The sequence below is a fragment of the Choloepus didactylus genome, chromosome 6, assembly GCF_015220235.1.
Source record: "Choloepus didactylus isolate mChoDid1 chromosome 6, mChoDid1.pri, whole genome shotgun sequence".
Classification (NCBI taxonomy): Eukaryota; Metazoa; Chordata; class Mammalia; order Pilosa; family Megalonychidae; genus Choloepus; species Choloepus didactylus.
Genome location: NC_051312.1, coordinates 154,713,976 through 154,740,408, shown reverse-complemented (window position 1 = coordinate 154,740,408; position 26,433 = coordinate 154,713,976). Strand labels below are relative to the sequence as shown.

General features: G+C 42.2%; 2 protein-coding genes across 2 annotated transcripts in view; both read right to left on the bottom strand.

Moving 5' to 3' along the window:
* Window positions 1-26,433, bottom strand: part of LOC119537432 (beta-galactosidase-1-like protein 3) — a 52,890-nt gene that overhangs the window by 14,007 nt on the left and 12,450 nt on the right. The window contains exons 6-16 of the mRNA XM_037839877.1: window positions 25,514-25,606; window positions 23,445-23,526; window positions 21,742-21,806; window positions 9,452-9,536; window positions 9,054-9,191; window positions 8,331-8,411; window positions 7,578-7,684; window positions 6,588-6,728; window positions 2,553-2,624; window positions 1,511-1,589; window positions 650-737 (exon numbers count right to left, since the gene is read on the bottom strand). Coding sequence (XP_037695805.1) covers window positions 650-737; window positions 1,511-1,589; window positions 2,553-2,624; window positions 6,588-6,728; window positions 7,578-7,684; window positions 8,331-8,411; window positions 9,054-9,191; window positions 9,452-9,536; window positions 21,742-21,806; window positions 23,445-23,526; window positions 25,514-25,606 — 1,031 coding nt within the window. The remainder of the gene's footprint in view (window positions 1-649; window positions 738-1,510; window positions 1,590-2,552; window positions 2,625-6,587; window positions 6,729-7,577; window positions 7,685-8,330; window positions 8,412-9,053; window positions 9,192-9,451; window positions 9,537-21,741; window positions 21,807-23,444; window positions 23,527-25,513; window positions 25,607-26,433) is intronic.
* On the bottom strand, window positions 4,087-4,935 carry LOC119535893 (tropomyosin alpha-3 chain-like). The gene has a single exon (XM_037838277.1). The coding sequence runs from the start codon at window positions 4,933-4,935 to the stop codon at window positions 4,087-4,089; it is 849 nt and encodes a 282-aa protein (XP_037694205.1).

Genomic DNA, 26,433 nt, shown 5'->3' with positions numbered 1-26,433 from the left:
TAGGGTTAGGGTTAGGGTTAGGATTCGGGTTAGGGTTAGAGGTAGGGTTATTTCCAGTGTTGACTCCAAGTTTCCTTCTCAGGGACTTTGTGTCTTGCACTATAACATGGTTTCTGTGCAATGTTAAGGCTAGGGTTAGGGTTAGGGTCGAGGTTGGGGTTGGAGTTTGGGTTGGGGTTAGGGTTAGAGCTAGGGTTAGGATTAGGGTTAGGGTTGGGTTAGTGTTAGTCCCAGTAATGACTCCAAGTTTCCTTCTCAGAGACTCTGTGCCTTGTGCTATAACATTGTTTCTGTGTGATGTTAAGGCTAAATGTATTTAAATAGGAATTTGGAGACTTGTTTTAGTGTTTTAGTTAGGGTTAGTGTTAGGGTTATGGTTGGCATTAGTGTTAGGGTTAGGGTTAGTCCCAGTAATGACTCCAAGTTTCCTTCTCAGAGACTCTGTGCCTTGTTCTATAACATTGTTTCTGTGAGACGTTAAGGCTAAAAGTATTTAAATAGGAATTAGGAAACTTGTTCTAGTGTTTCAGTCCTGATTTCAAAGCACTTCTTGAGTAAAATGCCTGTTTTCGGAATCTTAATCAGCCAGTTGAAGAGTTAGGACTTCCCTTGTCACTGTAAGTGCCCCTGGGGGTAGGTAGGAACAGACCTCTCAAGGAAGTCCATTTTCAGTTCCAAAGGATAGATGGTGAAACCCTTCAAGGTAACGTCATTGATCTGAACAGATCCAATTATTCCTGCAGGTGGGAGGTAGGAAAGAGAATGTGAGCAAGGCGTGAATGATCTCCATCGTCAGGACAAAGAAATGCAGAACTTCTGACAAGGGTTCACCTGCAAAGGCATATGGTTGTCCAACCTGCCTATGACCAAAGGGTTCTCATTGTCTGTCTCCTCTGAGTACATACTACCAAGAAAGTTCCCCATCAGTATAAGAACTTTCCGTGAAATTCCCGAAAGGAGCCTGGTCATTGCTCCAGGACAAGGCTGCATAAAAATCTAAGAAGGCTCCATTTCTCAAGTATTGCAGAGCACTAGATGAGGGCAGAAGGGCAGGGAAGGTACACATGAGAAAACGTCACCTGCAGCATTTTGAAAAGCAGGAGGGCAGCAAAGGGTGCACAAGCCTCTAGGGCAGAAGGAAAAGTGTACATGGAGAAAAATGCTCCTGACATTGAGCCCTCGATTCTTTCTTATCCCAAAGTTACAGCTACAAATTTCCTCTAAGAAAGGAAAGCTAGCTTTTTCACTATGACTTATTAATTTAAAAATTAATTGGGGAGGAAATTTAGGGAAAGGATTTAATTGAGAGGGTGGCATCCAACAAATCTGCTCCACTTTCCTGCCTTGGAGAACCTGAGGAGGCAGGAGAGAGATCGGGAAAGGGTTTGCACAGGTATCCACTGCTTGATGGGCCCTATTTTTCCCTCCCAAACACACCACAGTCCATCAGCCCAGGGTCTGAGTGACTCTGAAGAGAAGTTACAACCTGCTTCTCAGGCCCACAGCCCACCTTTCTTCTGCTCTTGAATTTTCCATGAAAAATTGACTCGTCCTTGATTCTCCACCAGGATCCTCAGAAGTTGGCAGCCCTGCTTGGGACAAACCAGTTAGGGCCACTCAGGGCTTTTACTATTGTGGTTAACTGAATTAAGTACCCCAATTTAGACATGTTCTTAATCAGCACTCCTGCACATGGGAAACCATTGTAAATAGGGCCTCTTGAAGACGTTGTTTTCAGTTAAGGCGTAGCCCAACTGAATGAGGGTGAGTTTTAGTCTGGATTACTGGAGGCCTTGGAAGGAGAAGAAACTAGAAGCCAGGAGTCAGAGAAAGCCAGAAGGAGGAGCCAGAAGCTGGAGGTCAGTAAAAATTGGAAGAGCAGACACAAGGAGTGAGAGATCACCACGTGACAGGAGGTGGAAATGTAAGACAAGGGACCTCAAGGATTGCAGCCAGCCAGCACCAGAACACTACAGACTGTGGGGAGAAAGCATTTCCTTGCCGACACTTTGCTTTTAGACTTCTAGCCTCCAAAACCATGGGTCAATAAATTCTTGTTGTTAAACCAAACCATTGTGTGGTATTTGTCACAGCAGTCTGGTAAACTAAGACAACTATAGAACCTGCTCTTTTCTCTGCGTTCCAAGATGCAAGACAAATAAGCAGAGACTACAAGGCTTCAGAACAATACAATCCTTAGCTCTCTTAAGGACCCATCCGTGTTCCTGTTTGCCTCCTCCCCACTAATTGTCCTATTAGGAAAGGCAGAGGGAATGTATCAGAGACCAGAACTGGGACTGATGGTCGAAACAGAAGAACATCCAATGGGGAAGTTCTGCTCACTCTAAAGCACATATCTTGTAGCTCCTGATGCACCCAGGCCTGGAGAAAGCAAGTGTATATATATCCTTACATGCTTTCTGCTAGGATGCTAAATGAGGAGCTATACAAAAGGGTAGTGGTTGAGAAAAGAGACTGTCCATCTAAGGACAAGGTGCATATGCATCTAAGTGGGAGGTTGAGGGACGCACCCAGACTCTTGAATTACTTACCCTGAAGTCAGGAATGCTCAACATCCTATTACCGTCCTTGAGAACACCTATAATTGTCTCATTCAAAAAGATCTGCAAAAGAAGAGCCAACATGAGACTGTGCTTCTCTAATCTGATGTTGAAGAGCTGCTCTTGAAAAGTGTCATTTCGCTGGGCTTACATTTTTATTCTTAAATTGTGGCATAGTGTTCAGCTGTACATCATGGCATGTATATAAATGTGAATTTGTAACCACATCAAAGCCTGAATGAAATATTAATTGCATTGTACATTTTCTGCATGCCTTTACAAACCTTAATACATGCTCCTCTTTCATGTTTTTGTCAACTTACTAAAGATTTTTTTTTTTTTTTTGGAGGGACTGGTTCTCTATTTCAAAAAGAAATTTGTCAATTTTCAGTATCAAAAGAGTTGCATTATTGGTTTCTCTTTCTCCCAATCTGCCCCCAAAAGAGACCACACCAAGGAGGGTACATTTTAAGCCAACAAGCTGCAGGATGCACACCTAACAGACCTCGCCGAAACCTCACCAAAAAGGGGGAACCTGGGTGGGGAAAGGAATTGTAAAAGACCAGCATACTGCCAGCCCAGACAGTAGAGAGCACTCACAGCCAGATGGGGTGGCCAGTGCTGCACAACCCCAAAGAAGCAAAGTTTCAAAATAATATAAAATTTAAAAAAAGTTTTGTACATAAGCTATTCAAGATTTCTCCAGCACTGGCTGATACAAAGCATGAGATGGCACTTTTAAGAGACAGCAGCTTCAGACCCAGAAAAGGGTGATGTTTCATATGGCTAAATCAGTGACAAAAATGTAATTTTCTTTACTTTCCTTTTTTAAAGGGAGGGAGGAGAGTACATCAGTGGTCACCCCAACATAAGGGGCACATGATCCATTCTGTAGCTGTTGGGGAGGGGGTAGAGAAAGGAGGGGACAAAGATTTGGTCCCAGACAGAGGTCACCATATTAATTTGGTCATTTTGATGAGGAAAATAAATAAATAAACTTGCCCAAGATACCTTAAAGCTGAAAACCTGAACAGTACTTTTTTTTTTTTTTTTAAGCTAACTCCTGGAATCACCTTTCTGGTTTGGCTAGTGCTTTGTATAGAGCAATGAGGTTTCCGACAATGGAGTCTTTTCCTGGACTATGTTCGGTTCTCAGTGAGGCAGGCCCATACCTCTTTCTCTCCTCTATGGAGAGAGCAATATGTATTAAGCTGAAAAGTTACCTTCCAAAAAGGAGAGGGATTAGATTGCTGCTTCAGAGCTGTGGAATTATTTGGAACATTTTACAAATGATTGCTACCACAACAAAAAGGGGGTAATTACAAAATGTATACATCACAACATGCTTTTAAAGATACTTGCATTGTGCTCACATTCCCTTAAATGTTGTTCCCAAAGGTGCTTAGCCTCTAGCCTAGCAGCAATCTCTGGGAGAGGCAGAGGCAGTTTGGTGAAAAACACACAGGGCCAGGGATGGGTGGGTGGGTGTATGGGTGTACAGCGAGAGGAGAAAGCAGCCTTCCAGTTAAAGATCAGCCCTCAGTTTAAAGGTCAGCTTTGGGCAGGCCGGCCTCAGGAGGAGTCGGGGTGAAAGGGAGGAGCAGCGCCAGGGCGGGACTGGGGTGCTGTACATCTCATTCAGGTCAAGCAGAGTCTGGTCCAGCATTCTTTGTGTACAGAAGTGCTCCTCTTTGGTGCATTTCAGTTTATCTTCCAAATCATCAATTGTCTTTTCCAGCTTGGCTACTGATCTCTCAGCAAACTCAGCACGGGTCTCTGCCTCCTTAAGTTTATCAGTAAGAATCTTTATCTCTTCTTCATATTTGTCTTCTTTTTGAGAGTACTTTTCTTCAGCAACACTCAGACACTTCAGGTTCTGGTCCATCAGTCTGATCTGCTCATCCATCTCTTGGCAATGGGACTCTGCCAGCTCAGCTCGTTCCTCAGTACGTTCCAAGTCCCCTTCAATAATCACCAACTTAGGAGCCACCTCCTCGTACTTCCGATCTGCCTCTTCTGCAATGTGTTTAGCTTCTTTGAGTTGGATTTCCTGGAGTTCCATCTTTTCTTCATCTTTTAAACCCCGGTTTTCAATAACCTTCATACCTCTCTCGCTCTCATCAGCAGCTTTCTCCGCTTCCTCCAATTTTTGCACGGCAGTGGCCAGGCGCTCCTGAGCATGGTCCAGCTCCTCTTCAACCAGTTGGATCCGACAGTTCAAGGAGGCCACCTCAGCCTCAGCCTGCTCCCGGGCCCGCCTTTCTCCTTCCACTTCCCGCTGGAGGCGCTCAGCTCTCTCCTCAGCATCATCTGCCTGTTGCTGTAGAACCTGGATCTTGCACTTCACCGCCTCGATGGTGGTGATCCTGGCCATGGTGCCCACCCAACAATCGCTTGCACTCAGGTTCTTGCCTCCTCCACTCGGCTTTGCAGCCGCTTCTCCCTAAAGATTATTACTTTGATATACATAAGGCTGTCAAAACAGTTGCATGCTCTGTTCTGCTCTGAAGGCATTTCTGGATCATATTTGCTTTGCTATTTCTAAAAAGAATGTTTATCATCTTCTCTTTCTCTTCCTTTCACTACCCTCTCCCCTTTTCTCCCCCAAAACGTGTACTTCATCTCACACCTGTAAAGTATTAGTAAGGAAAATATGTAAAAAGATGTCATTGTCTTTGCCATTTATTATGTCATCTGTCCTGCCATTTTATCCTCAAAAAAGTAGTTAATAATTTAACATTTTATGTAGCATGTATTTCATATTGTTCATATTTATAAAATATTGTTCCTATTTAAAACATTGTTAATACTCATAAACTTAATGCTATTCTCAGAAGATCCCATCAAATTTAAATGTAATTTATATAGAGACTAGGGAAATTTGTATTAATTCTGTTTCCTCCTCTGAACTTTTCATTTCTTCATCTGATTAAATACAGGAGCTCAAGTACCATCTTTCTTTCAAAATGACTTTTTTACTTGGATTTAGTTAACACAGTTTTTCCAGCTGTTTTTTTTATAGAAAGTCAAAAAGAAATAAACCAAATCATACTCATTGTGTTGAAGAAAAAAAAAAGTAACCACAAAGATGGGACACATGGTCGACCTATTACACTCGGTCTGGTCAAAAACTGAGATTAGTCTCTCAAAAGAAAGAATAAAAGATCACCGCAGATGGGGAAGGGTTTGGCAATTACAATGTCTCCCTGCACAATGTGATCTGAATGGAGTGGATTGGCTCTTGGCATCCATTCCCTCCTCCTGCTGAGCCCCCGTGTGCTGCAGAGGCTGGAGTGCTGAAAAACACACTTAGAGTTCACATGATTTAACATAGACCCATCAGTTGTGCATGTGGGGAATTTCAATGGCAGAAGTGAGGCAGACACTACATTTTCTGCTTCTTGCATTTCTGTTGGTAAACACAATCACTGGTGGGTAGGTTTGCCTGCACCCTGTGAGCAGAGGCTCCCTTGACCAGTTATGAGCCTCACAGAGTTGAGATGCATTTAGCCACACAGAGCCTCAACCAGCATCCTTCTTCCCTCTGCATCCAAGTACCATCATCACAACTTCTTCCAGGCCCAAGAACCCACCATGCTCTTTTTTTTCACCTTAGCCTTAACACTGTTCATCTGCTGGAAATGTTCTTCATTGCTTTCTCCAATTCTCTAACTCTGGCTTATCATCAAGTGTCCATGTAGGCAGCATGTCAAAGTTAAGCCTGTCCTGACCCCCGGAACATGGGTTAGGAACTCACCTGAGCACCCACTTCTCCAGTTCTTCCCATCATAGCACTTAGGACACTGACGTTGCCTATACTGACGTTGATTCTCCATCAGACTTAGGTTGTGATCCATCTGAAAGCAATCCTATTTGGCTTACTTTGTATTCCTGGTGCCCAACACATAGTAGGTGCTTAACAGTATCAACAAATAATAAAGTTGACCAGTTACTAAAATCCCTCCACAACAGCAGAGTGAAGCTAAAATTTTGCTTACCACCACAGACAGCCTGCTTGACCCCTACCTGGGCCGTATCATGAACACGAGCATGGAGAAGCCCTCCAGAGCAGATGGAAGTCTCATAAAGTATGAATCCATAGGATTGGCCACTTCCTTGGTTTATAGGAAGATTCTCCATGTTGATTGGTACATGCGATTCGACAGTCTGGAAAGGAGACATGGCAGGAACCAGAGATAGAGAGATGAGAAGTCCAAAATCTTCTTTCCAGGACCCTCATTGCTTTTTATTCTACCACTTAATGGTCCCCAGGACTTCTTTGGATGGGAAATACTATGTGATAACAAGTGCTTTGTGATAATGCTCTTGTGTTTCATGTCTCAACTAGGAAACTAAGTGGATGGTGAGGGAATGGTGAAGGGGGAACAATTGTTGCAATCATGAGATTTGATTAACAGGGTAAATAAATTATACTCTAAGGTATCTGGAGTCTAGGGATGAGTTCTTCAATTCACTCAGCAAACATTCATTTAGCATCCATGTCTGAAGCAGTGATGGAGGAGGTGAAACTAATGTGAATCCAAGAGTTACATTTTTCAAACAATTGTCACCTTTCCTTCAAAATAAGATGAGCAGTCTAATTTTAAGGGGGAAGCAGAGGACCACAGAAGTTCAGTGGTTTGGCCCAGTTGTTGGTGAAATGAAGACAGAACTCCGTTTCATGGGCTCTGAGCTCAGCAGCCTTTCCCATATGGACCACGCAGTCCCACATAACAACATTCACCCTGATGGTAGAGCTTAAGTTCACCTCAGCTGGGAAATGGGATTCTCTACTGCACTGCTACCTCCCCATCTACTCTTCAAGTTCAACCCGCTTCACAGTCCACCCTGAAGGAGCTTGTGGTTCTTGCCCCACAGTTCTGAATATGGACAAAATGCACAGGAGTAGTTTTCATACTCCTCCATAATGAGTTCCTAGAGGGAATCTCTACCCTGTGGCTTAAGCCTTCTCCCCCATCTCTCCAATGGCCACCCCAGCGTCCCGGTGGTACTCACTTCATTTAAATACTGTAGGACGTCCCACAGTGGCAAGTAGAGTGATGGTGTCACTGAAGGGTACACAGCCTTGAGAACAGTGTGAGGCAAGTGGGGCAGGGGAGGTGCTGCAACGACAAGGGGCATGGGTGAAAAGCATGTGAAACAATCATCCTCTCCTCTGAGCTTCCCATCCCTACCCATGAACTCTCCCAGAGCCAGTGGGAGAAAGGTGCCTCTCCAAGAGTGATGATTGACAGGCAATAACTAACTTGGGAGCCTTTCTGTAGACATAGATACCTCAAAGACACAGAGACCTCTAAGGCTTATGCCAGTTCTATTCACAGACAAGGCCTCATAGCAAGCAAGAATGCTACCCTACCCCTTTCGGCAACACCTCTGCTTACTCAATTTCTAACACATAGTACATGGTGAATCAATTTTATTTGAATAAACAAAATTAAATAGGAAGATTATGCTGTTGTATGCCACGAGCTTGCAATGTCATATGCTGTACCTGGAATTTTGCAGACAGTAACTTACTCTTCCCCATCACCATAGGAGATGAATATTATTGCCTTCATGTCTCATTGGAGAAACTGAGGCCAAGAGGGCCTAACATCATGTATGCAAAACTACACACCATTTAAGGGGGAAACCAGGATTTGAGGATCTTAAGCCCTCCATTGCATCTCTCCCTTTCCTCACCCTTCCATGGGACACGGAGCCCTCATGAGGAGGGCCATCCCTCCAATGTACATGGCTGCTGAGTACCTAAGACGGATCCAAGGAGTTTTCGAAGCTTGAAGTATTTTTCTGTGTAATCCCCAGCCTCCGTCAGCACAGCATCATAGTCTGCAAGATACCCAGGGACCTGTCATCACCTTCCCCCAGTCCTCCACAGCAGTCCCTGCCATGGCAGAGGGCCATGGGAGTTTCCAGAACTGGGCGTGGGACAACACCCCACAAGCATTTCTGGCACAGGATGGACCAGAAGAGACACCTTTTCCCCGTCTTCTGGAAACTCTCCATCTCACATGAGGTGCAGGCTGGAATGCCCCTCCAGAATACTTCCTTCAACCTTTAATGGGATCTGAGGATGTTTGGGACCAGATCAACCTTGCACTTAACTTTCTAATCCCACTCATTTCTTTTCTCCATCTGGATTGCCCAGCTGCACCAATATGGGCACATACACCATCACCACTGTATCCTGTCTACACTGGAAGGTAAAAAGTGACTTGCTCAAGACCAGGGGCTGATATACCAGAGGAGGAAAGCAGAGCCAGTAATGCCCCAGACAGCCCCGTTTATTGTAAATGGTAGACTATTGGGGCATTAAGTTCACAGAAGAAAGTAAAATCAATATGAAAATCCTGAAAACCCTGCCATGCAGCAGGGTCAAGAACCCAACAATGCCAGAACATGCTGCTAGAGCCTCCTCTAGAAACCTCCATGCCACCCATGCTGGGGAAGTGACAGTCAGCAAGCACTTGCCGTAGCTGGTGACAACGCCTCTGTGTTTCTCAAAGTGTGTGGCCCCGTTCATGAAACCAAAGTTGGTCCCACCATGGAACATATATGTGTTGAAGGAGATATCAGCTTTGATAAATTCAGACACAGTTTCTTCAACCTCTGTGGAGAGAGACGATGAGAACTTAGAGAAATTAAGAGGAGACACTCCCAACCCCTCCCCACAATCAAATTGTTTTTTTCATTCAGTCTCCACTAAGATTCCAACCAGGAAATGGATGCAAGGGACCAGAACTACATACAAGACCAAGTCCTGTCAAGGCCCTTGTTTAATAATTTTTCCCAGGGATAATTATCAGAGAAATGCATGAATGAGCCGTGACTCAGGGCTATCTCAGGATCAAAAACTGCAAAACACTTACCCTCCGCATTTGTAGTCATGTGCTTATTTCCCCATGTGTCGAACCAACCGACCCAGAATTCCATAACCATAATAGGCTTATTCCTCTAGAAACAAACCAAATTAAATACTAAATCTGGTAGGTCAGGTGAGAAACAAAAAGACAAATCAGAAAAACTGAATGCAACCGATGAGAATTTGAGGAACATGAACTTTCCACCTCTTTCCCAATTTAGCACTTGCCCTTTTTGACCCCAAATTCTTGATTCGCCCTCCCCCTTCCCACCCATTACACCTTGGCATCATCCTTATCTTTGGTGGCTCCACCCCTCATAACACCCTTGGCCTCCAGACTCCTTCTAGCATTTTGTGCTCTCCTTGTATGCCTGGATAACACCACAATCATTTCAACCTGAACTGTTTGAATGGCTGGTGTTGAAAGAATTGAGTTTGGAAGTTCAGGGGCCTCACTGCAATTCCTTCTGCAGGAACTGAGGCTCAGAGATAACACCACCCAGTCACAGCAGAGCTATGATTCAAATCCAGGTCTGGGCTAAGTTGTCCATTAGTATATAGTTTATTTTCTCTGTTTCTTTATTTCATTTTATTCTACCTCATAGGTGTTGGAGTGTCTACTGCAGTAATGTTTCTATTAATATCTTTTTTATTTTTAACAGTGCTTCCATTGTATATTTTTGCAAATAATCAATTCGTAAATGGTATGTCTTTACGGATTATACCTTTTTTATATAAAATAACTACTACCACATTAAACTTGACCAATACTTACTGAACTCGTACTATGTGGTGGGCACTGTTCTAAGTACTTCATTTAATTTGCACTGTGCAACAACCCTGCAGGGTAGGTGCTATCAGTCTCCATTTTACAAGTGAAGACACTGAACTTAGGTAACTCCTCCAAGGCCACGCAGCTAGGAAAAGTCTCAACCAGGCAGCCTCACTCCAGAATCCATACTCTCAACCACCACACTTATTGTTTCTTGTTTGTAAAGGGCTTATTATCTAAAACTAAAAGAACACACACTAAAGCAATATATTTCCCAAAACTGCTGAACTAAGTCTTGCCTAAAATCATAGGCCTTTCTTTCTTTTAAAATTTTAAAATTCAGCCTGGTGCCTGCATTCCACTTCCAGCCTGGCATTTTCAAGGCTGCAGGGAACGGGTGATATCTTCTCCCCAGCAGGTCTAGTGGTTTTATAGCATGTATACTGGAATGGAAGATCACAGCTGGCTTCTCTGGGTAATATTTCAGGCATCCACAGCGCACATTTGTTTAGCATTCTCAACTCCACTCCTGGAGACCCTAGTACCCTGCTTGGACCTAAAGTTCCCGCAACTGTATGCTAAGCCTGAACTCTCCCTATCCCCCATATCCAACATCATCTTCTGTCTTGGTTTATTCCCTCATTTTCCGCATCCTCCCAGCACTTCCATAGGAAGGGTACAAGGAAAATAAATTTTCTGAGTTCTTAAGTAGTCTGAAAATGTCTTTATCCTACCCATATACTTGATTAATATTTAGAATGAGTCAAATTCTCAGTTGAAATTCATTATCCTCAGGAATCTAAAGGCACATTCCATTGTTTGCCATCATCCAGTGCTGATATTAAAAACCCTCTACCTTTCTGATTCCCACTGCTTGGAATGTAAGCCTATCATGTTTTCTCTCAGTAAGTGTTAATGTCATAATGTGGCTCTTTTTTGATCATTCTAGTGAGCGATGTTCTTCAGTGATGGCAAATTTTCTTTTGTTACCTATTTGTAATTTTCTTTATTCTGTGTTCTTTGTTCTTTCTTTTGGAAACTACTATTATTAAGATGTTGGGCCTCCTGAATTGATCCTCTAAGACATTTTCCTTGTCTAATATTTTACATCTTGTTGGCTTTTTGTACTATTTCTAAGAGATTTCCTCAACTTTACCTTCCAACTCATATTTAATTTTTAATCTCAATATCAGATCTTAATTTCAAGGAGTTATTTTTGGTTTTCTGTTTCTATTGCTTTTTCTTAACAGCCTGCTCTTCTCCCATGGATAAACAATCTTAACACCTCTGTCTGTGCATATTAAGGAACATTTTTAGCATTAAGTTCTGCTTCCTGAATTAACTTTATATTTCCTGGTTTCCTTTCTCTTCTCTATTTGTAGTTTAATTATTTTCTCATTAGTGTCTTTTATTAAATGAATGCTGATCCCTGATTTTCTGTTTATATTTAAGAAAGAAGACTGTTTGGCCTTGAAGTGATACTACACTATTAGCGTGCCTGCTGTTCTCCTCTCAGAAATCCTCAAAATCAAAATGAGGAATGAGAAATAGAAACACAAACACCGTCTTTCATGAATCTAACAGACACCTGAAACTTCAAGATATGAAGTAGGAGGAAGGAGTACCCAAAACACTGCAATCTATTAGGACAATGGAAAATGGAGAGAGAAGATGTTCATGTAGAAGACATTAGGAAAGGCCAGCAGCAGATTTCTTCCAAGAAAGGAGCACATTCTATAGTGTAATACGAACAACTTCTAATCTGCAGTTACAGAGTGTGGCGCACAAGCTGGCAAAAGGACTACATTCTGCATAATTCAATGTAGCAGCAACCTAGAAGGAAGTAATGCTGAATAATCACAGATAAGAGCTATCCATAGGAAGAAGTATGCTTGCGAAATATTTCAAAGCCGTCCTGCCATTCTCAACTGGCCCAGGAGGAGGGGTCATCAGAGGAAGAGGGAGATAAGCAAAGAAAATCAGAGTTTTTCCCTGGGTCAAGAGTGTGCCATCAAGCGTACTGCCAGTTAGGAACACAGTCATGTGCTCTCTCTCACATGAACTTCTCAAGTACCTGGGCTGAGAACAGCTCATCTCAATCAAAGATTCGAGTACGTAAAATATATTTACAAGAAAGAAAGGGAAAAAAACAACAGGAAAAGAAATCATAGAACATAATTATAGAACATAGAACAAAACTGTGGCCTAAATATATTGTTATAAAGTTCAAAACTTCAATGAAACAATCACCTTTAAAAGTCAAGAGCATAAACACAACTACAAGGAAGACACAGTAAGAAAATATGAGGCACTAAAATATGACCTGGAAGAATTTTTAAAATAAGCAGAAAACATATACAACAAATCTCACAAATTAAGTCAAAACTGGAAGGAGCTAAAGGGAAAATAAATACCATAAAGGATATGGAGAATAAGGTAGTGAAAAGTGAACCAAATTAAACAGAAATGAACAGAGAGTAGAAAGGATTTGAGAGAAAATGGGATGAATGAAATGTGAAAGAGAGAAGAGTTTCTCAATACACATAACTTGTGTCCCTGAAGAGAATAAACCAAATAACAACAACAACAACAAAACTAATGATATGGATTAACCTGCTCATGGAAGACAAGCGAAGGAGATGGATAAACCATAATGTCATCTTAGATATAGCTGAAAAGAGAGTCAGTGAATGTGAAGATAACTCAGAAGAAAGTATGCAAAAGACAGCCCACAGAGGCAAAAATATACAACTAATTAAAGAGACATAAATAGGAAGGAATAACATAACTTTAGTTGGAATCCCAGAGATAGGGGAGTGAGACAATAGGGCAGAAGCAATATCTGGAGAGACACTAGTTGAGAATATACAGATTCAAGGAGCCCAACAAATTCCAAGAAAAATAAATAAAAAGATATACACACACAGACTTGCAGACAAAAAAATTCTTAATAGCATACAAAATGGGAGAAATTATCATCACAAGAGCAACAGTTGGTCTGACAGAAGTCATCTCTCTCAGTAACTGATAGAGCAGGCAAAAAAAAATCAGTTAGGAAATAAAAATTAGAACACAATAAACAAAATTGACATTAAAAACTTACAGAGAGGAAGAGGCAAGATGGCAGACTGGTGAGCTGTATGTTTTAGTTACTCCTCCAGGAAAGTAGGTAAAAAGCCAGGAACTGCGTGGACTGGACACCACAGAGCAATCTGTCTTTGGGCATACTTCATACAACACTCATGAAAACGTGGAACTGCTGAGATCAGCGAAATCTGTAAGTTTTTGCGGCCAGGGGACCCGCGCCCCTGCCTGCCAGGCTCAGTCCCGGGGGAGGAGGGGCTGTCAGCGCTGGGAAGGAGAAGGGAGAATTGCAGTGGCTGCTCTTACCGGAAACTCATTCTACTGATTCAAACTCCAACCATAGATAGACTGAGGCCAGACACCAGAGACTCTGAGAGCAGCCAGCCCAGCAGAGAGGAGACAGGCATAGAAAAAAAACAACACGAAAAACTCCAAAATAAAAGCAGAGGATTTTTGGAGTTCTGGTGAACACAGAAAGGGGAAGGGCGGAGATCAGGCCTTGAGGCGCATATGCAAATCCCGAAGCAAGGCTGATCTCTCTGCCCTGGGCACTTTTCCTTAATGGCCCTGGTTGCTTTGTCTATTAGCATTTCAATAACCCATTAGATCTCTGAGGAGGGCCGTTTTTTTTTTTTTTTTTTTTTTTTTTAAATCCTTTTTGCTTTTTCTAAAACAATTACTCTAAGAAGCTCAATACAGAAAGCTTCAAAGAATTGAAATTTGGGCACGTCAAGTCAAGAGCAGAACTAAGAGAGCTCTGAAACAAAAGGCAATAATCCAGTGGCTGAGAAAATTCACTAAACAACACAACTTCCCAAGAAAAGGGGGGTGTCCGCTCACAGCCACCATCCTGGTGGACAGGAAACACTCCTGCCCATTGCCAGCCCCATAGCCCAGAGCTGCCCCAGACAACCCAGTGTGACGGAAGTGCTTCAAATAACAGGCACACACCACAAAACTGGGCGTGGACATTAGCCTTCCCTGCAACCTCAGCTGAATGTCCCAGAGCTGGGAAGGGGGAGCAGTGTGAATTAACAGAGCCCCATTCAGCCATCATTTGAGCAGATTGGGAGCCTCCCAACACAGCCCAGCAGCCCAGAACTGCCCTGGGGGGACGGCACTCACCTGCGACATAGCACAGTCATCCCTCAACAGAGGACCCGGGGTGCACAGCCTGGAAGAGGGGCCCACTTGCAAGTCTCAGGAGCCATACGCCAATACCAAAGACTTGTGGGTCAGTGGCAGAGACAAACTGTGGCAGGACTGAACTGAAGGATTAGACTATTGCAGTAGCTTTAAAACTCTAGGATCATCAGGGAGATTTGATTGTTAGGGCCACCCCCCCTCCCCGACTGCCCAGAAACACGCCCCACATACAGGGCAGGCAACACCAACTACACACGCAAGCTTGGGACACCAATTGGGCCCCACAAGACTCACTCCCCCACTCACCAAAAAGGCTAAGCAGGGGAGATCTGGCTTGTGGAGAACAGGTGGCTCGTGGACGCCACCTGCTGGTTAGTTAGAGAAAGTGTACTCCACGAAGCTGTAGATCTGATAAATTAGAGATAAGGACTTCAACTGGTCTACAAACCCTAAAAGAACCCTATCAAGGTCAGCAAATGCCACGAGGCCAAAAACAACAGAAAATTATAAAGCATATGAAAAAACCAGACGATATGGATAACCCAAGCCCAAGCACCCAAATCAAAAGACCAGAAGAGACACACCTAGAGCAGCTACTCAAAGAACTAAAGATGAACAATGAGACCCTAGTACGGGATATGAAGGAAATCAAGAAGACCCTAGAAGAGCATAAAGAAGACATTGCAAGACTAAATAAAAAAATGGATGATCTTATGGAAATTAAAGAAACTGTTGACCAAATTAAAAAGATTCTGGACACTCATAGTACAAGACTAGAGGAAGTTGAACAACGAATCAGTGACCTGGAAGACGACAGAATGGAAAATGAAAACATAAAAGAAAGAATGGGGAAAAAAATTGAAAAACTCGAAATGGACCTCAGGGATATGATAGATAATATGAAACGTCCGAATATAAGACTCATTGGTGTCCCAGAAGGGGAAGAAAAGGGTAAAGGTCTAGGAAGAGTATTCAAAGAAATTGTTGGGGAAAACTTCCCAAATCTTCTAAACAACATAAATACACAAATCATAAATGCTCAGCGAACTCCAAATAGAATAAATCCAAAAAAACCCACTCCGAGACATATACTGATCACACTGTCAAACATAGAAGAGAAGGAGCAAGTTCTGAAAGCAGCAAGAGAAAAGCAATTCACCACATACAAAGGAAACAGCATAAGACTAAGTAGTGACTACTCAGCAGCCACCATGGAGGCGAGAGGGCAGTGGCACGATATATTTAAAATTCTGAGTGAGAGGAATTTCCAGCCAAGAATACTTTATCCAGCAAAGCTCTCCTTCAAATTTGAGGGAGAGCTTAAATTTTTCACAGACAAAGAAATGCTGAGAGAATTTGCTAACAAGAGACCTGCCCTACTGGAGATACTAAAGGGAGCCCTACAGACAGAGAAACAAAGACAGGACAGAGAGACTTGGAGAAAGGTTCAGTACTAAAGAGATTCGGTATAGGTACAATAAAGGATATTAATAGAGAGAGGGAAAAATATGGCAAACATAATCCAAAGGATAAGATGGCCGATTCAAGAAATGCCTTCACGGTTTTAACGTTGAATGTAAATGGATTAAACTCCCCAATTAAAAGATATAGATTCACAGAATGGATCAAAAAAAATGAACCATCAATATGTTGCATACAAGAGACTCATCTTAGACACAGGGACACAAAGAAACTGAAAGTGAAAGGATGGAAAAAAATATTTCATGCAAGCTACAGCCAAAAGAAAGCAGGTGTAGCAATATTAATCTCAGATAAAATAGACTTCAAATGCAGGGATGTTTTGAGAGACAAAGAAGGCCACTACATACTAATAAAAGGGGCAATTCAGCAAGAAGAAATAACAATCGTAAATGTCTATGCACCCAATCAAGGTGCCACAAAATACATGAGAGAAACATTGGCAAAACTAAAGGAAGCAATTGATGTTTCCACAATAATTGTGGGAGACTTCAACACATCACTCTCTCCTATAGATAGATCAACCAGACAGAAGACCAATAAGGAAACTGAAAACCTAAACAATCTGATAAATGAATTAGATTTAACAGACATCTACAGGACATTACATCCCAAATCAACAGGATACACATACTTTTCTAGTGCTCATGGAACTTTCTCCAGAATAGATCATATGCTGGGACATAAAACAAGCCTCAATAAATTTAAAAAGATTGAAATTATTCAAAGCACATTCTCTGACCACAGTGGAATACAATTAGAAGTCAATAACCATCAGAGACTTAGAAAATTCACAAATACCTGGAGGTTAAACAACACACTCCTAAACAATCAGTGGGTTAAAGAAGAAATAGCATGAGAAATTGCTAAATATATAGAGACGAATGAAAATGAGAACACAACATACCAAAACCTATGGGATGCAGCAAAAGCAGTGCTAAGGGGGAAATTTATAGCACTAAACGCATATATTAAAAAGGAAGAAAGAGCCAAAATCAAAGAACTAATGGATCAACTGTAGAAGCTAGAAAATGAACAGCAAACCAATCCTAAACCAAGTACAAGAAAAGAAATAACAAGGATTAAAGCAGAAATAAATGACATAGAGAACAAAAAAACAATAGAAAGGATAAATATCACCAAAAGTTGGTTCTTTGAGAAGATCAACAAGATTGACAAGCCCCTAGCTAGACTGACAAAATCAAAAAGAGAGAAGACCCATATAAACAAAATAATGAATGAAAAAGGTGACATAACTGCAGATCCTGAAGAAATTAAAAAAATTATAAGAGGATATTATGAACAACTGTATGGCAACAAACTGGACAATGTAGAAGAAATGGACAATTTCCTGGAAACATATGAACAACCTAGACTGACCAGAGAAGAAATAGAAGACCTCAACCAACCCATCACAAGCAAAGAGATCCAATCAGTCATCAAAAATCTTCCCACAAATAAATGCCCAGGGCCAGATGGCTTCACAGGGGAATTCTACCAAACTTTCCAGAAAGAACTGACACCAATCTTACTCAAACTCTTTCAAAACATTGAAAAAAATGGAACACTACCTAATTCATTTTATGAAGCTAACATCAATCTAATACCAAAACCAGGCAAAGATGCTACAAAAAAGGAAAACTACCGGCCAATCTCCCTAATGAATATAGATGCAAAAATCCTCAACAAAATACTTGCAAATCGAATCCAAAGACACATTAAAAAAATCATACACCATGACCAAGTGGGGTTCATTCCAGGCATGCAAGGATGGTTCAACATAAGAAAAACAATCAATGTATTACAACACATTAAAAACTCGAAAGGGAAAAATCAATTGATCATCTCAATAGATGCTGAAAAAGCATTTGACAAAATCCAACATCCCTTTTTGATAAAAACACTTCAAAAGGTAGGAATTGAAGGAAACTTCCTCAACATGATAAAGAGCATATATGAAAAACCCACAGCCAGCATAGTACTCAATGGTGAGAGACTGAAAGCCTTCCCTCTAAGATCAGGAACAAGACAAGGATGCCCGCTGTCACCACTGTTATTCAACATTGTGCTGGAAGTGCTAGCCAGGACAATCCGGCAACACAAAGAAATAAAAGGCATCCAAATTGGAAAAGAAGAAGTAAAACTGTCATTGTTTGCAGATGATATGATCTTATATCTAGAAAACCCTGAGAAATCGACGATACACCTACTAGAGCTAATAAACAAATTTAGCAAAGTAGCGGGATACAAGATTAATGCACATAAGTCAGTAATGTTTCTATATGCTAGAAATGAACAAACTGAAGAGACACTCAAGAAAAAGATACCATTTTCAATAGCAACTAAAAAAATCAAGTACCTAGGAATAAACTTAACCAAAGATGTAAAAGACCTATACAAAGAAAACTACATAACTCTACTAAAAGAAATAGAAGGGGACCTTAAAAGATGGAAAAATATTCCATGTTCATGGATAGGAAGGCTAAATGTCATTAAGATGTCAATTCTACCCAAACTCATCTACAGATTCAATGCAATCCCAATCAAAATTCCAACAACCTACTTTGCAGACTTGGAAAAGCTAGTTATCAAATTTATTTGGAAAGGGAAGATGCCTCGAATTGCTAAAGACACTTTAAAAAAGAAAAACGAAGTGGGAGGACTTACACTCCCTGACTTTGAAGCTTATTATAAAGCCACAGTTGCCAAAACAGCATGGTACTGGCACAAAGATAGACATATAGATCAATGGAATCGAATTGAGAATTCAGAGATAGACCCTCAGATCTATGGCCGACTGATCTTTGATAAGGCCCCCAAAGTCACCGAACTGAGCCATAATGGTCTTTTCAACAAATGGGGCTGGGAGAGTTGGATATCCATATCCAAAAGAATGAAAGAGGACCCCTACCTCACCCCCTACACAAAAATTAACTCAAAATGGACCAAAGATCTCAATATAAAAGAAAGTACCATTAAACTCCTAGAAGATAATGTAGGAAAACATCTTCAAGACCTTGTATTAGGAGGCCACTTCCTAGACTTTACACCCAAAGCACAAGCAACAAAAGAGAAAATAGATAAATGGGAACTCCTCAAGCTTAGAAGTTTCTGCACCTCAAAGGAATTTCTCAAAAAGGTAAAGAGGCAGCCAACTCAATGGGAAAAAATTTTTGGAAACCATATATCTGACAAAAGACTGATATCTTGCATATACAAAGAAATCCTACAACTCAATGACAATAGTACAGACAGCCCAATTATAAAATGGGCAAAAGATATGAAAAGACAGTTCTCTGAAGAGGAAATACAAATGGCCAAGAAACACATGAAAAAATGTTCAGCTTCACTAGCTATTAGAGAGATGCAAATTAAGACCACAATGAGATACCATCTAACACCGGTTAGAATGGCTGCCATTAAACAAACAGGAAACTACAAATGCTGGAGGGGATGTGGAGAAATTGGAACTCTTATTCATTGTTGGTGGGACTGCATAATGGTTCAGCCACTCTGGAAGTCAGTCTGGCAGTTCCTTAGAAAACTAGAGATAGAGCTACCATTCGATCCAGCGATTGCACTTCTCGGGATATACCCGGAAGATCGGAAAGCAGTGACACGAACAGATATCTGCACGCCAATGTTCATAGCAGCATTATTCACAATTGCCAAGAGATGGAAACAACCCAAATGTCCTTCAACAGATGAGTGGATAAATAAAATGTGGTATATACACACGATGGAATACTACGCAGCAGTAAGAAGGAACGATCTGGTGAAACATATGACAACATGGATGAACCTTGAAGACATAATGCTGAGCGAAATAAGCCAGGCACAAAAAGAGAAATATTATATGCTACCACTAATGTGAACTTTGAAAAATGTAAAACAAATGGTTTATAATGTAGAATGTAGGGGAACTAGCAGTAGAGAGCAATTAAGGAAGGGGGAACAATAATCCAAGAAGAACAGATAAGCTATTTAACGTTCTGGGGATGCCCAGAAATGACTATGGTCTGTTAATTTCTGATGGATGTAGTAGGAACAAGTTCACTGAAATGTTGCTATAGTATGTAACTTTCTTGGGGTAAAGTAGGAACATGTTGGAAGTTAAGCAGTTATCTTAGGTTAGTTGTCTTTTTCTTACTCCCTTGCTATGGTCTCTTTGAAATGTTCTTTTATTGTATGTTTGTTTTCCTTTTAACTTTTTTTTTCATACAGTTGATTTGAAAAAAGAAGGGAAAGTTAAAAAAAAAAAAAAAAAAGAAAAAAGACAAACAAGGAAAAAAAAAAAAAAACAAAAAAAAAAAAAAACGATGTAGTGCCCCCTTGAGGAGCCTGTGGAGAATGCAGGGGTATTCGCCTACCCCACCTCCATGGGTGCTAACATGACCACAGACATAGGGGACTGGTGGTTTGATGGCTTGAGCCCTCTACCATAAGTTTTACCCTTGGGAAGACGGTTGCTGCAAAGGAGAGGCTAGGCCTCCCTGTATTTGTGCCTAAGAGTCTCCTCCTGAATGCCTCTTTGTTGCTCAGATGTGGCCCTCTCTCTCTGGCTAAGCCAACTTGAAAGGTGAAATCACTGCCCTCCCCCCTACGTGGGATCAGACACCCAGGGGAGTGAATCTCCCTGGCAACGTGGAATATGACTCCCGGGGAGGAATGTAGACCCGGCATCGTGGGATGGAGAACATCTTCTTGACCAAAAGGGGGATGTGAAAGGAAATGAAATAAGCTTCAGTGGCAGAGAGATTCCAAAACGAGCCGAGAGATCACTCTGGTGGGCACTCTTACGCACACTTTAGACAACCTTTTTTAGGTTCTAAAGAATTGGGGTAGCTGGTGGTGGATACCTGAAACTATTAAACTACAACCCAGAACCCATGAATCTCGAAGACAGTTGTATAAAAATGTAGCTTATGAGGGGTGACAGTGGGATTGGGAATGCCATAAGGACCAAACTCCACTTTGTCTAGTTTATGGATCGATGTGTAGAAAAGTAGGGGAAGCAAACAAACAGACAAAGGTACCTAGTGTTCTTTTTTACTTCAATTGCTCTTTTTCACTCTAATTATTATTCTTGTTATTTTTGTGTGTGTGCTAATGAAGGTGTCAGGGATTGATTTAGTTGATGAATGTACAACTATGTAATGGTACTGTAAACAATCGAAAGTACAATTTGTTTTGTATGACTGCGTGGTATGTGAATATATCTCAATAAAATGATGATTAAAAAAAAAAAAAAAAAAAAAACTTACAGAGAATACAACGACCAATAGTGCAGAGTACATTCCTAGCAGACACTCGAGACATCTACAAAACTTGACCATTGGTAGGACATAAACACAGAAATAAAATAAAATAATGGTAAAGAGCAATACCTAAGAATTGAAATGAAAGTTAAGTGAACGAATCTATTGCTACACCAAATTGGTAAAGTAACTACTTAAAACAAAGAAATGATTCCAAATAACATTAATACATAGAATTTTGACTACACATTCTCTGTGGGATACATTTTAAGGTTAGAAAAACAAACACAGAAATCTTAAACCCCACTCTTCATTAGGTGAAACACAGGGCAGGGGAAACAGCCATCTCTGTGAGGTGACAGAAGCAGGGATTCCCTGCCTCTGATCCCCTTCACTGAAAGACATAACCCCAAATTGCTTGAGAGCCCAGCTGAGGCCCCAGGGAGAACAACGCTCTCTTCCTGTTGAGTTCCTTGTTTTCACCAAACACCATGTGCAGGCCAGGAAGGTCTCGGAAGGCAAAAGGGCAAAAACTCTTCACCCCTGAGATGTCCTTACCTGCACTTTGTTGAGCTGTACAAAAGCAGAATCATGAAGTTTATTCATGTTGACTGTGGCCAGTGCTGTGGAGGGAAGGGAAAGACGGTGTATAATAAAGCATTGTTACAAGTGCTGTCAGGGGAAGAGATGGAGGCCCACACCCCCAACCAGAAAGGAGGTATGGTTAATAGTGAAATAATAAGATGCCACTTATACCTTACTTTGTAGTCTACACAGGGCTGTCCTAGTCATCCTACCATTTGACACTTACAAGGACACCATGGAGAAAGAAGGGCAGTTAAAATTAGATGCAGTTTACCTAGAGAAGTGGAACAATTCAAGGTCACACAGCAGGAGCAGACCTAGCAAATGAATTCAGGATTCCTGACCCCATGTTCAGGTCACTTTCCACCGTGCCAGAGTAATGCAGGCAAAAGTCACCGAAAAGGAGAGAACACCTGGAGCCAAAGGTGACCTGATGGACACTCCCCTAGACCCATCACCTGCTCATGACCTTGGCCATTTCCCTCAATGTCATCACTCTATGTTCTGAGTTGTTCTGAGTTGTCCTGCTACTCTGTTCTCTAGCATCTTCTCCACATCCACTCTGAGTCTTGGGCAGCAGAACCAGGACAGGGACTTGGCCAAGGCCAGATTCCCTACACACAGCACCAGTCTCTGGTTCTCCATGTGATTCTCCAGTGGTGACACCGATGGTCCTGATTCTAAGCCATGCCCAGCACCAATCTGGATTCCGAGCACAGGAAAAGTATGGAAAATGAGAGAGTGGACTGAAGAGCTCTGTTACTGCTCTGGCTTCACAGCCGTTTTAAAAGAGAATGGAAAGAAAGGAAAGGCGATAGAGTTGGACTAGTGAATTCTTGGTTTTGACCCTGAGTCCTTGTGCCAGTTTGAATGTATTATGTCCCCCAAAATGCCATTATCTTTGATGCAATCTTGTGTGGGCAGATGTATTCGTGTTGATTAGATTGTAATTCTTTGATTGAGTGTTTCCATGGAGATGCGACCCACCCAACTGTGGGTGATAACTCTGATTGGATAATTTCCATGGAGGTGTGGGCCTTGATTAGTTTACTGGATCACTATATAAGCTCAGACAGAAGGAGCAAGCTTGCTACAGCCAAGAGGGACACTTTGAAGAAACACACAGGAGCTGAGAGAGGAGCTTCAGCTTACAGAGACATTTTGGAGATGGCCTTTGAAAGCAGACTTTTGCTCCAGAGAAGCTAAGAGAGGACAAATGTCCCAAGAGCAACTGAGAGTGACATTGTGAAGAGAAGCTGCCACCTAGAGAGGAATATCCTGGGAGAAAGCCGTTTTGAAACCAGAACTCCAGAGCAGATGCCAGGCGCATGCCTTCCCAGCTAACAGAGGTTTTCCAGACACCGTTGGCCATCCTCCAGTGAAGGTACTCAATTGTTGATGCATTACCTTGGACACTTATGGCCTTAAGACTGTAACTGTGTAACCAAATAAATCCCTTTTATAAAAGCCAATATATTTCTGCTATTTTGCATCCCAACAACATTAGCAAACTGGAACAGTCCTCAACTATTGTAATGTCAAATCTCTGTGGTCCATTTCAAGGTATGTGAATGAGACAAGCATCAGAGACAACTTGGTTCTCTCTGAGGTTTGTCTGAGATTTAAATTGTCAGGCTGAGTCTCAGTTCTCCTTTAAAATCACTCTTAATCTGTACCTCCATTTATGTAGCCTTTTAGGACACTGTCCTCATTATCCGAGGTCAACAGCAGCTCCCGGATCCCTCTTTTCAGCAGGGCCTATTGAGAAAACCGGACAGAATGAAACTGCTTCCCTTGATTCCAAGGGATAAATGAAATACAAAGAATTTAAGAAATAAATACAACTGGGCTCAGATGGGCTGGAGGGAAAGGTGTAAATCCCACATCTGACCATCTGTGGCTTCATGCACTGCAGGAATCCCTGCTCTGTGCTTTCCCAGAGTAGACAGCATATGTCAAGCACCAGGGCCACAGCCTCCAGGGAAAGCACACCCAAGGGAGGAAGACGACCAGGAGGACACACTGGGCTTGGAAGGAAAAACCCAAGGCTGTGCAATCACAAGAAAGACCAGATAAATAGCTATTATTTTTTCTAACAAGTGCATTTTCCACCATTTTCCCAGCTTTACACATTGTGAAAAGTAACCCTGCAAGTTATATGTGTCGAATGAGCTCATTTTGGACAAAGGGGAAAAGCCATGCCCTGGAGAGAAGGCATTCTACTCTTTAAACAGGGAAAAGAGAACTGACCCCAAGTAATATTCTATTGGCAGTTGGAGGTGGGAATTATAACATCTGTATTTGAACCCTCTCATCCATCTAGATACTTTAAACAGGGCCCCTGTCTTTCTACTGGCATATTAGAATAGGAACTACAATAAAGAAGTTCTCATTCTTAAGAAATGTACATGGAAGTATTAAGTGCTCATGGAGCATAATGTATACAACCTACTCTCAAATGTTTAGGAAATAAGTAGAAGGATGGATGGATGGAAAGATAGGTGGATAGATAGATAGATAGATAGATAGATAGATAGATAGATAGAATGATATGACAAAATGTTAAAAGACCTGGGTATCTGGGGGTGGGAGTATGTTGGAGTTCTCTGCATGGTTTTTGAATTATTTTTGCAGCTGTCCTTTAAGTGAGAAATTGTGTCAAAATAAAAAGGTAAAAAGAAAAAAAAAAAAAAAGAAGTGACCGTTAATGAAAAAAAGAAGAAAGAAAGAAAGGTCAGAGATAAATGCACAAAACTTGGGTCAAACAGGACATTGTCAAAGGAAATGAGGAAGTGTATCACAGCTGCAGGAAGGTAGAGAAATTTCTAGTTTGAAAATGACATTTATGAAGGGCATAGGTAGCCAACAGATGACCAGCCAGAAAGAGGGGTTCCTGTCTATATGTCTTATATGTTCATGTATCAACCTCCTCACCCATACCTGAGTCTGGGAGTGGAGAATAGTGGTACCTACATTGGAGGGAAAAAATCAACAAAAAATCACATAATCTGAAGAAGGTTGATTGGAAGGGGTCATGTCAGTGATAGAGAAAACTCAGGGTTCATGGATCTTGTCCCACTCCAGAAGCCATAGCTGCAGGGCAGAGGCCAGCCATGCTCTCTCCCTGGCCTGGCTGACCAACCTCCAATTGCCCTGTGGACCATCACACCCAGGGCCTCTGGTGGGCAGAGCCAAGTGGGCAAGGCTGGAGGCCATGAAGGGCCAGGCTAAATCATGGCCCCTGCATCCCGCCCAGCCACCTGAGGAAGGAATCCATCCAGTTCATTCTGAACCCTCTTCTGCTTCCTGAATGTGGGACTCAGGGAACAGGAGGGACTTGACCCACTCGATAGGACACCAGACAGGATCACAGCCTTCCTGGCCAGACACATCCCCGCGGAGGGGAGCAAAAGCCAAGGAGGACTCTGCATCAGTGCTAAAGTAGCCCTCATCAAGTTCTCAAAGCATCATTTACCAGGGATGTAGCTTTGCCAATAGAAAGAGCATCAGAAGGGAGGATGCCTGCAACACCACCTTCTGTCTCATAATAAAGCTGCATCCATGTCCATCTCCCTAGTAACATTGCAAAGTCACAGAGAAACTGAACTCGATCTTCCATGATCGATTCCCCAATGTCTCACATAGAATCACCCAAGTAGCAGGGACCCAGCAAATGTGCACTGGAAAAAGAGACAGATTGAGGAAGGAGGTTTGTGAACCTGAAATCAAGCCCAGTGCTCCTTACCTCTTGAAGATATGGCATGTACTCTTCATCTATAGTGTACGAACCATATTCATTCTCCACCTGCACCGCAATGATCGGACCGCCCTGGAGGTACTGGCAGGCAAGCAGAAGACAGGTTGAGAATGGGCTTCTGGATTTGCTGCTAAAAATAGCAGTCCTGGTGCAGTTGCCTTACAGTTTGGGCAGTCTCTCTCCTCGGGCTCTTAAACGGCTGCCAGAGTCCTACCTTACCTGGTACTGCATAGGTAAGCACGTCCTACAGGTTTCCTCTATTCCTCAGGCTAATTAGCTACTCAGATATGTTATCTCAAACCTACAAACCCACCTGCTTCCACACCCATCCCACCCACCTTCCCTCCTCTGTCTTACGGCCATGTCACCACTTGTCTGGGGGGCCCCACTGCCTACCCCCCTTGCTCAGCGACTTGGCTCTTTGCATGGCTCCCTCCCTTCTCCACCGTCCGCCTCTCCTCCCGGATTGCTGGTTTCCATCATCATGAAAACTTGTCCAAAACCTTCACAGCAGAGGTGGGGGGGTGGGGGTCAAGGGAGGCTGAGAAAGAGAGACAGGGAGAGAAAGACAGGAGGACAGAGAGAGGGAAGGATTCCCCAGAGAATGTCCCCCTCCAGGTACACAACTTTTGCCTGCTCCTCTTTAAGAGACAAACTTCTTGAGTTATCAGCTGCCTCCTGAAGGCTCTGCTTTCTCACTCCTAACTCATTGTTAAACCCACTGTGGTAAAGCTTCCACCCCATCACACCACCTACTTTACTTGTGCTAAAGTAAAGAAATAGAAACATTTTCAGTTTTTAATTCAATCTTCCAATATCACTCCACACTCAAGTCTGTCCCCTCCTTGAACCCTCTCTCTTCATTTTCAGTAATGTCTGTCCCCTAGGTTTCCTTATATCTTTCTAAT